Source organism: Silene latifolia, chromosome Y (assembly GCF_048544455.1).
Source record: "Silene latifolia isolate original U9 population chromosome Y, ASM4854445v1, whole genome shotgun sequence".
Lineage (NCBI taxonomy): Eukaryota > Viridiplantae > Streptophyta > Magnoliopsida > Caryophyllales > Caryophyllaceae > Silene > Silene latifolia.
Genome location: NC_133538.1, coordinates 254,237,191 through 254,250,314, shown reverse-complemented (window position 1 = coordinate 254,250,314; position 13,124 = coordinate 254,237,191). Strand labels below are relative to the sequence as shown.

The following is a 13,124-nucleotide window of genomic DNA, read 5'->3' as shown; positions in this document are numbered from 1 at the left end:
AAGATGCTGCTATAAAAGCTCATTTTGGGCCGAAAATTCTAGTCCTATTTGGGCAGCATTCCGCGTTTTTAAAACCATGCTATTTTGAAAGTAAGTTGTTCAAAAGTTCGGTTTTGAAAAGGACATGGGAAATTTCGAAAAGACTCGGGAAAACAATTTGCACATTGTCATTCTCATGTTACAAGGATGTATGCTCCTAGACATCTCTAAGTCTCGGCAAGTCTTCTACAAGAAGGTCTATGCCCTCCATCCTTTTGCGGTCTTATAGAGCAAGGTGTCTTAAGGTAGAGTACCTAGAAGATCGTCCCCACCATCAAGAACCACGCGAGGTGAAGTGGAAGCGAGCAATGTGCAGCTTCCTAGCATAGTGGGACGTCGCCCCCCACGCATCACAAAGAAACGCTGGGACGGCCCGGGAAAATCCTTAAGGGTTTATGCATGAATCGTAGCACTATGAGTAATGTTTTACTTTCCGACACTTTCTTTTCAAGTTTCACCTCGGAGGAAAAGACCCTAGAAACAAAGTGTAACTAGTCCTCTTTTCCCCAGCGGAGTCGCCAAACTGTGGACAAGGCCCTCGGGAACTGCGTCCGCGGGATCCACACTAGGCATAATCGACTCGAGGTTCTTTCGAATCGAATTAAGACCAATTAGAGTCGCCACCAAGTTTTTTGGGAACTTGGAACCGTTCAAGTCAACTTTACACCTTTCATCGAAAAGCATAAAGCCAATCGACTACGAGTGATTAAAGATAAAGACTTGTACCCTATATCACTCGATTTGAATGACTCTCGTAATCCAATGGTATTTAGACGGATCCACAAACCATAGATCTTGAGTAAGGGGTGAGGGTACGTGTTAGGAAGCCCATAAGGACACCTAACCCCGCCCGTCAATAACGGCCTCTACTAAGTCAAGTGTCGGATTTCAAACAAGGTCATAGCTACTACGATATATGATATGCAAACATCGTTTTAAAACCCTAACATGTGACAACAATTTCTATGTCGTTTTAGATGCAACTAAACTAACTTTGTCAAAGTTGTAATTTAGCATGTGGGTTGATTGATCTAACAACATACAAAACAAAGCAAACAAGGCTTAAGGGGGAATGGGGGAGCCGTGGGATCTACCTATTACAAACCAGGCATTTCATGCCGACACAACGATAAATTAAAGATACAACTCGATCTAAATACAATGTGCTACATACAAAACCGTACACGATACATTACACGGCCATTCGGCCTAGAAACCACAAGACAAGAGGGGTGGCCCACGGCTTACATGACTCACGGCCTTGGGTCACTCCTCGTGATGTGTGCTTTCACTTAATCTCATCGAATTAGACATAGGGCTACGCACCAAAGCATGCATTAGCATAAACCGGGCCATGTTGCTTTAAACAACATGCGATTTACTACGCTCTTACATGCATTGGGACACAACCATCTAACCAAACAAAACTAAGGTTTTTGAAAGAGGTTTTGACTCGATAAAGGGAAACTAACTTGAAAATTACAACTCGATGAACAAACGATAAATTACAAGTTATAAAGCGATAAAGAACAAGCGATTCATAAAACGGACGAAACCAAAAGGACCAAAAGACACGGCCAAATCACGGCCAAACCAAACACGGCTACCCTAGGTCCTAGGTCAGGTTCATTAGTTAGATCAAATGATTGCGAAACGAACTCGAAACAAATTAGAAAACAAGTTGAAAACGACGTTGATCGGTTGAGATGATGTCGCGCAAAGGGGCATTCTACACGGCCTAAAAGGGGTCAAGTTAGGTCAAATTCGCTAATTAATTTAACTCATCGAGTGTCAATAAGAAGGTGCTAATCACGCACTCTCATACTAGCGAGAAATTATGTGAAAGAGAGATGCATTCGATTGAATTACAGAATTGTTAGTTGATTTTAAAGCTTATGTCGAAGCCACCTATCGTGTCTAATTAGGTTATTAAATTGATCTAATGTCATCTAAATAAGTTATATGTTAACAATCAGAAGTCATACTAACATGCAACGGGTCCTAAGGTGGGTCGAATTGGCCGAGACAAACAAAGGGTCAAAAACGAGGAGCGAAGTTAGAAATTCGTTTTATTTATGCCCTACCTTGAACACGAGGATATGTAAATGAGACGGGGGTGTACGATCGACTGATGTAGCGGTTTCTTTTCCCATCTCAAGTCAACGCGGGTGTTCATGGTGGTACTTTAACTCATACTCGGACTAAACTAGTTTCATAGTTAATTTAAACGATAGATAAAAAGCGATAAACAAACAAAACAAACTATAAGAAAAACAAACATAAAAACGAAATAAAAAAGGAGAAAGAGGAGGATTTGATGCACCCTCAACCTACATGTATCGTTGACACCGTCTTGGGTCGTAATCGATGGTAGATTTTATCTCGAGAGGCCGTCGTCGACGAAGAAACAAAGCAAACACGCGTTTTTATCGAATCTGGACAGCAACTTTCAAACAGCGATTTCTCCCTCGTTTCACGATGAAAATTCGATTTAAAAGATGTTTTGAAAACTATAAAGAGAGGAGAACAGAGATCTTAAAGCAACCCCTGCTCGTTTTGAGTTATTGGGCACGAAAACCGAGCACAAACAGAACTGGATAGACAGAAAAAGCCGCGAAAACAGAGTGTATAACACTCTGTTTTTCGAGGGAATTCGTGTACTCTCAAGGGAAATTTGGCTCGTAAATCTTTGTCTAATGTGTAGATGAATGTTGTATGGTTAATTTGGAATAATAAACTCGAATTTTAATGGATGTTTGAAGGAGGAACGAATTGTATTTCGAAGAGGACACACAAACTGTTCCAGTTTGCAAGTCAGTTTTATGGAGGGTTTTTAGAGGCAATTAGGGTTTGTTTCTGAGGTTTAAAGCTTGTGAGTGACGGTAGGATGTATGTAGAACTTAGAGGAATGAATGTATGGTGAAGGGTGGGTATTTATAAGGAGTTAAAGTAGGGTAAAAGGGAGGAGAGGCAGACGGGCTCGGCTGAACATAGCTGCTGTCCAGCAGCTTTTGGGGGGTTTTCTAGGGTTCGTTTGGGGGTTTTTCTTGGTGATTAAGGTAAGGTAATATGGGTAGGATATTAGGGTATGGGTTAGGGTTAATGGGCATGGGTTTTGGTGGTGTTTGGAGCGGGTTTTGGGCTCGGGATTTAGCACGCAAAACAGGGGGTAGGCTGTTTGTATGTGGGCTGTTGGGGGTGATTTGGGATGGGATTTGGGCCGTGGTTAAGGGGGTTCGAACTGGGTTGGATGGGTAGAGGCTTAGGTTGGTTAGTGTACTCGAGATTCGTGCCAACTCGTAAAGGAAACGGGCTTAAAAATCGAGCTAAAATCGAGCTCAAAAACGCATGTTCAAAACGAGTTCTTTTCGATTTTCAAATCGATTTTTCAAATCAATTAACACATTAAAATAAATGATTTTTCAAACCAAATATACTCATAAAATGATTTTTCAAATCAATTATTTATTTTATTTTCAATAAAATAAACTTGGGAAAATAAATTCAAAATAAAATAAAATAAATTGAAATCACCTTAAAAAAGACTTTAATTTAAATATCATTTAAATTAATAAAATGAACTCACTTAAAAAACATTAATTTAAATTAATAAAATACTTCATCGACGACGCCCATTCTACATCGTAAAACGAGCTCCAAATAATGACAATGACAACTAAAGAATACATGTGTCCTATCATCATCGGGTGTTTGTCGGGTTCTCTATAAATTCCAATATCGACGGATACGGGTATCTACAATATTTGACCTCTTTCCCTGTCTTGTATATTCCTGTTCCCCTGTCTGTATATTCCTGTTCTGCTGTCAATGCTTACAGGCTCAGCTTGTTACAATATCAATGTTACTGTAACACAATCACATATATTCATTTTCCATTGCACATATAACATATGTTGTACCACTTCTGGACGTCCTCTTGTTCTGCTATTACTTCAATGTACTTTAGTTTCTTGTTCTAAATTGTAGTCCAGCCTCTTCGCATATTCCTGTTCTCCCGTCCATCCTTATGTCACTACATTGTCATAGTACTAGTATTACTGTAACAATGTCACTCTTTGTAATACCACCGTTGTATTTCAGGTCACTAATACTCGTATTTTCTTTTTGTATTGAGACTCAAATCTCTTGTCACTAAACCCCATTCTACGCCAATTGTCCAAGAGCAACCCAATCCTCAACCAAATAATCAGCTTGTTCTGTCTCACACGCCTAATGGAGGTGAGTGCTAGATGCGTGTGGTTGAGCACAAGTTTAGACCTACCATTGGTGCAGTTTTTGCCTCCCTTGAGGCTGGAATCAAGTTTTACGAGGTTTATGCTCGGGCATGTGGATTTACCCCTCGGAAGCACAGTACGAAAACACTGCGAGGTGGTGTTGCACACCAAAAATTCATAGTCTGCAACCGTCAAGGGTTCAGGGAATCTAAACCGAAACAAAATGCCCCCGTAACCAAGGATGATGAGAATATGGGTGATGGTTCGTCCACAGCTAGTACGATTACACGACGAGTTAAAATCACTAGAATTGGATGCCGAGCGTACGTCCGATTTGCCCTTCTACATGGCCTTGATGGCCCAGCTATGATTGACGAGTTTTCTCAAGTCCACAATCATCGTCTCACCTCTCGTACGTAATAGATCTCGATAAGATTTCACGATCCCTTGATATGTTCCAGAAGACGCTTATCTTGGACAACTCCAAGTTGAATATTGGCGCTGGATTGACCTTTAGACAGGTTAAGGAACTTGTCAATGGGTATGAAAATATCGGTGCTACATTGATAGATTTTAAGAAATTTTAAAGAGATATCAAGTGCTACATTGGGTTAAGAGATGCTGACCTTTTCATCGATTGACTCGAGAAACTCAAAGCGACCCAACCCCAGTTCTACTTCGCCTATGATGTTGATCCGCAAAACCGTCTAACAAAGTTCTTTTGGGCTGATGCTACATGTATTAGAAACTACTCATTCTTTGGGGATGTTTGTGAGCTTCGACCCTACTTACTTTAACCAACAAGTATGATATGGTTTTTACACCATTCACAGGTGTTAATCACCACAGAAAGTCGGTGTTGTTTGCCGGTTGTCTCCTGTTACACGAGGATGACATCTCCTTCCAATGGACCTTTCAGCATTTCTTGACTGCCATGGGACAAAAAGAGCCGCAGTTCATGATCACGAATCAATGCCCTGGCATATAGAAGTTAATAGTGTGACAATGTTACTATAACAGACTTACTTAAATTTATTGTACCACAACTTTCTGACTCCAACTACCACTGTTCCATCTCTTCCTCTTTTACAAGCTTATTCAATAACAATGTTACTGTAACTAAATTACTAACATATAATTTACTCACTTGCTCTTTCCCTATCACTGGTCAATATCACGTTCGACTTGTTTGTTTCATTATGACCGCATACAACAGCTTTCCCTTCGTTTTCAAGACAGCTAGGCATCGTTATTGTATGTGGCATATTAAACAAAAGATCACGGACAAAGTTGGTTCAACACTCTGCAGAGACACGAACTTCCTTGCTCGCTTCAACGCTGTTGTTTGGGACCCTGATATGGAGCCGTCGGAGTTCGAAGAGAAGTGGTAGAAGGTCATTTCAGATTTCCAGCTGGAAGATAATGATTGGTTGACTACAATGTTCGACGACAGACACCATTGGATTCCTGCCTACCATCGTGACCTTGCCTTGGGCTGCATATTAAGAACAACACAAAATGATCGAAAGTACAAATTCGTTTTTCAAGCGCTATGAGAATCACTTTGGTACACTGGTCGAATTTTGGATGAGGTAAACAACTCTTTTTCATTCCTTACAATGCCGGAAACAAGCATGTATGTTACAGTACCATTGTTTCATTGTTACATAAATAATTTGATGCCGAATCCTTGTTGCATTAAAACCAGGTTCCAAATCTGCTATGGACCAAAGAAAGCTATACACGAAGGTGCGATGATTATAACAAATGACCACTCATTCCCCGAGCTTAAGACAGAATTACCTATAGAAAAGCATGGCGCTATTATATACACACATGCTGTGTTCAAGGTGTTTCAAGAAGAAGTAATGGCTGCCGATTCATGTGGTGTTGATGACTTTGAGAAGGAGGAGCATGTGCGCATAAATCATGTAATCGATGCTGAGATAGACAAAATTTTCAAGGTGAGGTTTGACCTTAGAAGCACAGATGCAGTATGCGAGTGTAAACTGTTCGAAAGAATTGGATTACTCTGCAGGCATATTGTGTGGGTGTACAAGGTCAAAGGAATTGGGCGAATACCAAGCAAGTACATTGTAGATCGTTGGCTAAATAACACACACTCAGCGAACAGGTTTGATTCGAAAACATTATTACAGTGACAATTTTGACTTGTTATAGTAATTGTTTTACAGTAACATTGTAACCATAATTTCTTATAGTAACATTGTCACCATGATAAACAGTAACCTGCTATTTTACTTCCAGGCTTGATTCAAATGGGAATGTCATTGAGGATTCATATATGGCTACATCTGATAACAGTCATTTGTGCAACATATGGTCAAAGTTCCGTCAGATAGTTAGTGTTCTCAAAACTTTACCTGCTAAACACACGGAAGAGTTAGCATCCCTCCTAGTTGAGTTCCGGCAGAATTTATGTATTGAACCGCTTACAAAAGACCAAGAGATGGAGATTCTGTTGGGCTGCAGCTCGTCGTCTGAAGTCACTATCCACCCTCCGGAACAAGCACGCAACAAGGGCAGCAGAAAAAGATTGAAGTCAGCTAAACAACAGGCCATTGAAAAAGCAGCCAAGCCAAAGAGGCTATGTGCATACTGCAAAGAAAGAGTTACCCACGACAGGAGAACATGCCCTCTTCGCATAGCTGATGAAGCTGCTGAGAAAGCAGCTAAAAAGAAAAAAGTTTGATATTGTTATGATGTTACAGTAACATTGTGACCTTATCAATAATTAGTACGATTTTGTGTTGCTATGACAATAATATGTCACAGTAAAAATAAAAAGTAGAATTGTGTGTTGCTGTGACAATAACATGTCACAGTAAAAAGTCATTCTATTTTCCTACATCATAGTTAACATTTTATACAGCACTTACAACATTTTATACAGCAATAAATATTGTTTGAGGACCATTTTCCGTCCCGTTTTAGGATCATATTTCCTTAGTTTTACAGTAACAGTGTTATACGATTTATTTTGTAAATATGCCCTTTGTTTAAGGATTTCGCGGTGTCGCCTAATCCAACCCTAAACCCTTTTCCGTCCCGTTTTAGGAGCGTTTTTCCCCAAATTTAAATCTTGTCGTACGTTTTAGGAGCGTTTTTCCCCAAATTTAAATCCCGTCCACGACAGGGTATCACCCGTCCTTCCCTAGGGTTTAGTTTTGGTTTTTTTGCACCACGGTTTTTAAAGGAAAAGGGTTTAGGGTTGGATTAGGCGGCTCCGCGAAGCGGTGCCGCCTAATCCAACCCTAAACCCTTTTCCGTCCCGTTTTAGGAGCGTTTTTCCCCAAATTTAAATCCTGTCGTACGTTTTAGGAGGGTTTTTCCCCAAATTTAAATCCCGTCCGCGACAGGGTATCACCCGTCCTTCCCTAGGGTTTAGTTTTGGTTTTTTTGCACCACGATTTTTAAGGAAAAGAGTTTAGGGTTGGATTAGGCGGTTCCGCGAAGCGGTGCCGCCTAATCCAACCCTAAACACTTTTCCGTCCCATTTTAGGAGGGTTTTTCCTCAAATTTAAATCCCGTCCATGACAGGGTATCACCCGTCCTTCCCTAGGGTTTAGTTTTGGTTTTACTGTAACAGTGTTGTACTACAAACAACCTTTGTTTAAGGAAAAGGGTTTAGGGTTGGATTAGGCGGCTCCGCGAAGCGGTGCCGCCTAATTCAACCCTAAACCCTTTTCCGTCCCGTTTTAGAAGCGTTTTTCTCCAAATTTAAATCCCGTCCACGACAGGGTATCACCCGTCCTTCCCTAGGGTTTAGTTTTGGTTTTTTTTCACCACGATTTTTTAAGGAAAAGGGTTTAGGGTTGGATTAGGCGGCTCCGCGAAGCGGTGCCGCGTAATCCAACCCTAAACCCTTTTCCGTCCCGTTTTAGGAGCGTTTTTCCCCAAATTTAAATCCCGTCCACGATAGGGTATCACCCGTCCTTCCCTAGGGTTTAGTTTTGGTTTTATCTTTATGTAAATGAAGTGTTGTACTACGAACAACCTTTGTTTAAGGAAAAGGGTTTAGGGTTGGATTAGGCGGCTCCGCGAAGCGGTGCCGCCTAATCCAGCCCTAAACCCTTTTCCGTCCCGTTTTAGGAGCGTATTTTGACAATTTTAAACATAGTTACATAATCGTTGTTCAATTTAATATACCACAATTCTATTAGTAAATTGGACAATTAACCGAATTAAGATGTCATTCATTAAACACAAGTGTTACACACACTAATTAAAAACGAAATACTTTCATACAGTAACAGTAGTTAACTTAAATATAAGCTGTCACAGTAAGCATAAACTGTAACAGTTAAGGAAATATTAAATCTTTTACTCCCTTCTTAGCCGTTTGTTCACAGGAGGAGAATGAACGCTGCTTTCGCCCTCTAGCAACTCCTTTTTCAGAATACTCCTGTAACCTTCCATCTCTTCAATAGCTTTGACAACAAGAGGCCACTTCATGTTAATCGAAGGGTTGACTTTAGCATATGACTCCCTAAGAGCTGTAACACCAAGGAGAAACTGACGATCTAAATCAGTTTCAGTGTATTTCTTCACCTTATTTTCTTCTAGCAGTTTCCCAATACACTTGTTTTCCGCCATTAGAAACTTGAGATGAGCTTCAGCATTGTTCAAGTCTTTTTCAAGCACTTGTACTCGTTCTAGCATTTCTATTACCTTACTATCAGATGATATATCCTGCTCAAGTAATGAATCTCTATGCCTTGTTATTTCTTCCAGTTCAAACTTGGTGTCTACCAGTTTCCTTTGAATTCGTTCCATTTTTCTCTTGCTGAAACCAAAAAAAAAAAAAAAAAACCTATTAAAACAGAATAATAAACTGTTTTCCCTAAATTAGAGAAAACAAAACCTATTTATAAACAAACATAAACTGTTTTCCCTAAATTAGAGCAAGGTAGTCATATAATAAATAAAATTTTAGCAATAATTGTAATATTAAACCATCCATAATCTTTATAGATATTTAATATTACAAAAGATTTAAAAAAAATTACATGAAAAACCTTTGAATTTGTCTTGGCTTATTTTTTTGTTTAGAAAATGAAGTGTAAATGTTGAATGAAAATGAGATTATTTATAGATAATTGAAAAAAACAAAACAGTTTTTAAAAAAAAAATAAAAAAAATAACTGCCTTGAAAAATGTCACTTTGAAGAAAGTGAAAAACTGTTTTAGAAAGATAACTGCTGCAGATTGTAGAATTCAAAGCGTCAAAACCGTCTGTTACAGTAACATAATTGTGTTTTTTTAAAATGAGATTATTTATAGATAATTGTGAAAAACAAAAACAGCTTATTTTTTTAAAAAAAAATTAATCGCTTTAAAAACCACTTTTATTAATCGCTTTGAAAACTGTTTTTAAAAGATGATTGATGTTAACCACGTGCCTGTTCCCCATAATTAAGTCCATTATAAATGCTTGCACAGTGGAGAATTCAAAGCGTCAAAATCTTTTTTTATAATTTTCATTTATTACTATCACAAGTGTTACAAGAACATTATTTTCATTTTGTCTCGACTTTTTTGTTTAAAAAAAACACTAACATTTTAAAAAGCTTTTCAAAATTAAATGCTTTAAAAAAACAGTTAATTTTTGAATTCGAAAAGACAAAATAAGTCATGAAATTTATCCAACCCATGTTTCGTTTTCCCTATGAAGTGCAGTTATAACAGCTGCAAGAGTGAAGAATTCAAAACGTCAAATTATGTTTTCTTTTTTCACTTTTGACACTCACACACACACATTCTGAACATAGTTAATGAATTCTGCATATAATAAGTTATTCTTATTCTGTAACAAACTTATTTGTAATATATTCCAAAATATTCCAAAATATGTTCCACTCTATGACCCACTATTACGTTGTTAAAGTAACATTGTTTTAGAGTACATCACTTGATTTTCACTTTAAAACGAAGTACAGGCATTTCGGTGTTGAGTGGCTTTGGTTCATTCTCAATCGATGGTTGTTTGTCTGACAATTCATGTTCCATTGCCTTCCCTTTGAGCATTCTAGCGGCTTCCTCCTTGCGGCTATATCGGGCAGATTGTTTTCTTTGATTTTTTGAAGATTTCAACAAATCATCAACAATTCAGCCCGTATTTTGTTGATGTCAGCCATGAGCAAACATGCATCAATTTGGGAAGCGCATGCCCGCCGATAAAATGTGTTGTTGAGCAAAGAAGACTTGTTTGAATATCCCAAAAATTGGAGACGGCATCATAGTGATACAGTGACTCTTTAAATACGGAAGCCCGTTTACGCCATTTAAACTTCACATTTACCACAGGATAGCCGAGCATTTCGATTACCCTCACGTCGCCCTTTGTGTCCAGGTAGTCACTCATGCAACCGGCTGTCGAAAGCAGAACATTAATTTCCTTTTACTATCAATTAAGAAATCTGTATAATCAACAATGTTACAGTATAGGTATAACAGTAACACTGAAACAACATAAAAATGTTATAGTATAGGTATTATCGTAACATCAAATCAAATCGAAATATACAATTTGACAACTCAGGGGACTTACTGCTGCCGTTGCGATGTCGTAAGTGAATGAAGACTCCCAGTTAGCATACGATTGACTGTCGATCACACTAATCTCTTTCTTGAGGAAATTGATACACACACAGAAGTAGTGATAGCCAGCCAAACAAGGTATAAAAATAAGTTCGGCATATGTAATTTGCCTTGCTCGCGTTGATGAAATTATCCCAAATTTCAAACAACTCGTTCTTTATATCAGACTGTTCACTATCCTCTTGCATCACAGCCAGTAGAGCATGCTGTAGTTTTAAAAAAAAAAATAAAAAAAAATGTAAGGGTTAGATTTTCCTTGTAAAAGAATCATATGTTATTGAACAGAAGCAGACATTTAACACCGATCCAACTTACCATGTGATCTAGTCCTAAGTAAAGTATGGTTGGCCCTGCTGCCCTTGTGCCTCTTTTGCTGTTCTCGACATAATTCAAGAGTAGAGACCAGCATTCAAACACCATCCAATTTGTGTGACTCCTAGGACGTAGTGAGAGTATATCAGCTCTTGTCAACCTCCTGTTGTCTCCAAACGCAGCCAGGATCTCACTGTTACAGAACCAAAAGAGTCAGATTACTCAAGAGTTTTTGCAAAAACAGTGTAACATAAACAGTGTTTAAAAAACTCTTTTACAAAAACAGTATAACAGTAACACTTTTACAGTAACAACAAGTATTTTACCTTTTGTGGAAGTCGATATCATCCATAAACGCATAATCAAGAACGTGCCTTCTCAGATTAGTTGTACTGGACGACAGTTTCTGATTTGCTCTCATAAATTCAGAGACTAGGAATATTTCACCGTCAATTTCACCGTGACCTAGAGAATATCTCATAGCATCATCCTTATGAAATTTAAATATTATCTCCTCATCTTCACCAATTGCTCTAGGAGAATGCTTGTAAGCAACCGACTTCACGCTCGGCTGTTTGGGCTCTTCCTCCTTTTGTTTTTCCTGTGGCTCCTTTGTTTTTTCCTCTTCCTTTTTTTCCTTCTTCTCTTCCAGCCTTCTTTTTTGCAGCAGCTTTTTTTCAGCTGTTCTCTTTCATTCCTGAATTTTGATATCCTCCCTTGCACCTCTTTTCGTACTTGATTCAAGTCGCTAAGAACAAGTATTGCACATATTTCAGCACGGTACAACATTCTTTTCCGTTCATCCCCCAGCTTAAAGTCAAAAACATTCCCCATGTAGAAAGCCATGTGCATCATCATGAAAAATCCACAATCCACATTTTTTTGCAATGCTCTACCATTTAAATTTCACATTCTGCAGTGGGAAACTTTCCACTTTGGAGCCTTTTGCAATTTGCATTTCTGACAACATTTTCCCCATGATATTTGCCTGCACAAAAAGTAATACTGTTACTGTATCTATGTTACTGTAACAATGATTTCCAAATTTTTTAATGGAAATTTAAAACTATAACATTGTTACTATTAGTAGAGAAACTTACCGCAGTTCTTGCCATTTTTGCTTTTCGGGATATGGCATATAAGGGTTTGTTGTCTAGGTAGTCAACGATTTGCGACATGAAATTTATGCAAGTACAAAAAAAGTGGTCCTCCAGAATGAGTGGAATGAATATCTGCAATTAAGCAGATATATATCATTGTTAAACAGAACTTCTATACACTCTATTTATATAAGAATAAAAAAAACTAACAGTAATGTGGTTTACCATATCACAGTTGAAATTCAGTGGACTCGGGTTGTATTTGATCCAATGTCTGAAGGACAGCAAAACTTCACCTTCTAAATGTCTGTTTTGAATGGGTTTTCCAAGAGCCATCGTTGCAAATGCGTCCTACAAAAATAAATATAAATACAAAGTCAATAAACATTATAGAAACACAAAATCAATAAGAATAAAAATTTATTTATTACAGTAACATACAGATTGAACCAAGCCCATGAAGATCCTCAATGGTGTATCACTTGCTACCTTTCTGAAGATGAGGTCATTGGGCAACATTGACCAACATTCAGTCACCATTATATAAATAAGCTCACCAGGAGCCAATGAAATTAAATCTTCCCTTGGAATGAAGTGATACTTCCCATACGAGACAAGCCTTTCCCTGTTGGACAGTGAGATGTAATAGTCGAACACCTTTTAATAGAGTAACGGTTTAACAAGAATAACTATTCAGTTTGAAACAAAGATTCACTCGCAAAGTAAAACGTTTTGTTTATCACAGTGCAAGAGTAAATAAAGTACTCACGTATCTGAGAGGTTCTTGTCATCGTCGATAAAACAATAGTCAATTGTT

At 38.3% G+C, this 13,124-nt stretch overlaps 2 protein-coding genes across 2 annotated transcripts; both read left to right on the top strand.

Moving 5' to 3' along the window:
• Nucleotides 1-4,289: 4,289 nt before the first annotated feature.
• Nucleotides 4,290-4,694, top strand: LOC141630471 (protein FAR1-RELATED SEQUENCE 5-like). Its single transcript, XM_074443286.1, has one exon. The coding sequence runs from the start codon at nucleotides 4,290-4,292 to the stop codon at nucleotides 4,692-4,694; it is 405 nt and encodes a 134-aa protein (XP_074299387.1).
• Nucleotides 4,695-5,893: 1,199 nt separating this feature from the next.
• LOC141630470 (uncharacterized) lies at nucleotides 5,894-6,987 on the top strand. The gene is made up of 2 exons (XM_074443285.1): nucleotides 5,894-6,408; nucleotides 6,543-6,987. The coding sequence occupies exons 1-2, from the start codon at nucleotides 5,894-5,896 to the stop codon at nucleotides 6,985-6,987; spliced, it is 960 nt and encodes a 319-aa protein (XP_074299386.1).
• Nucleotides 6,988-13,124: the final 6,137 nt, after the last annotated feature.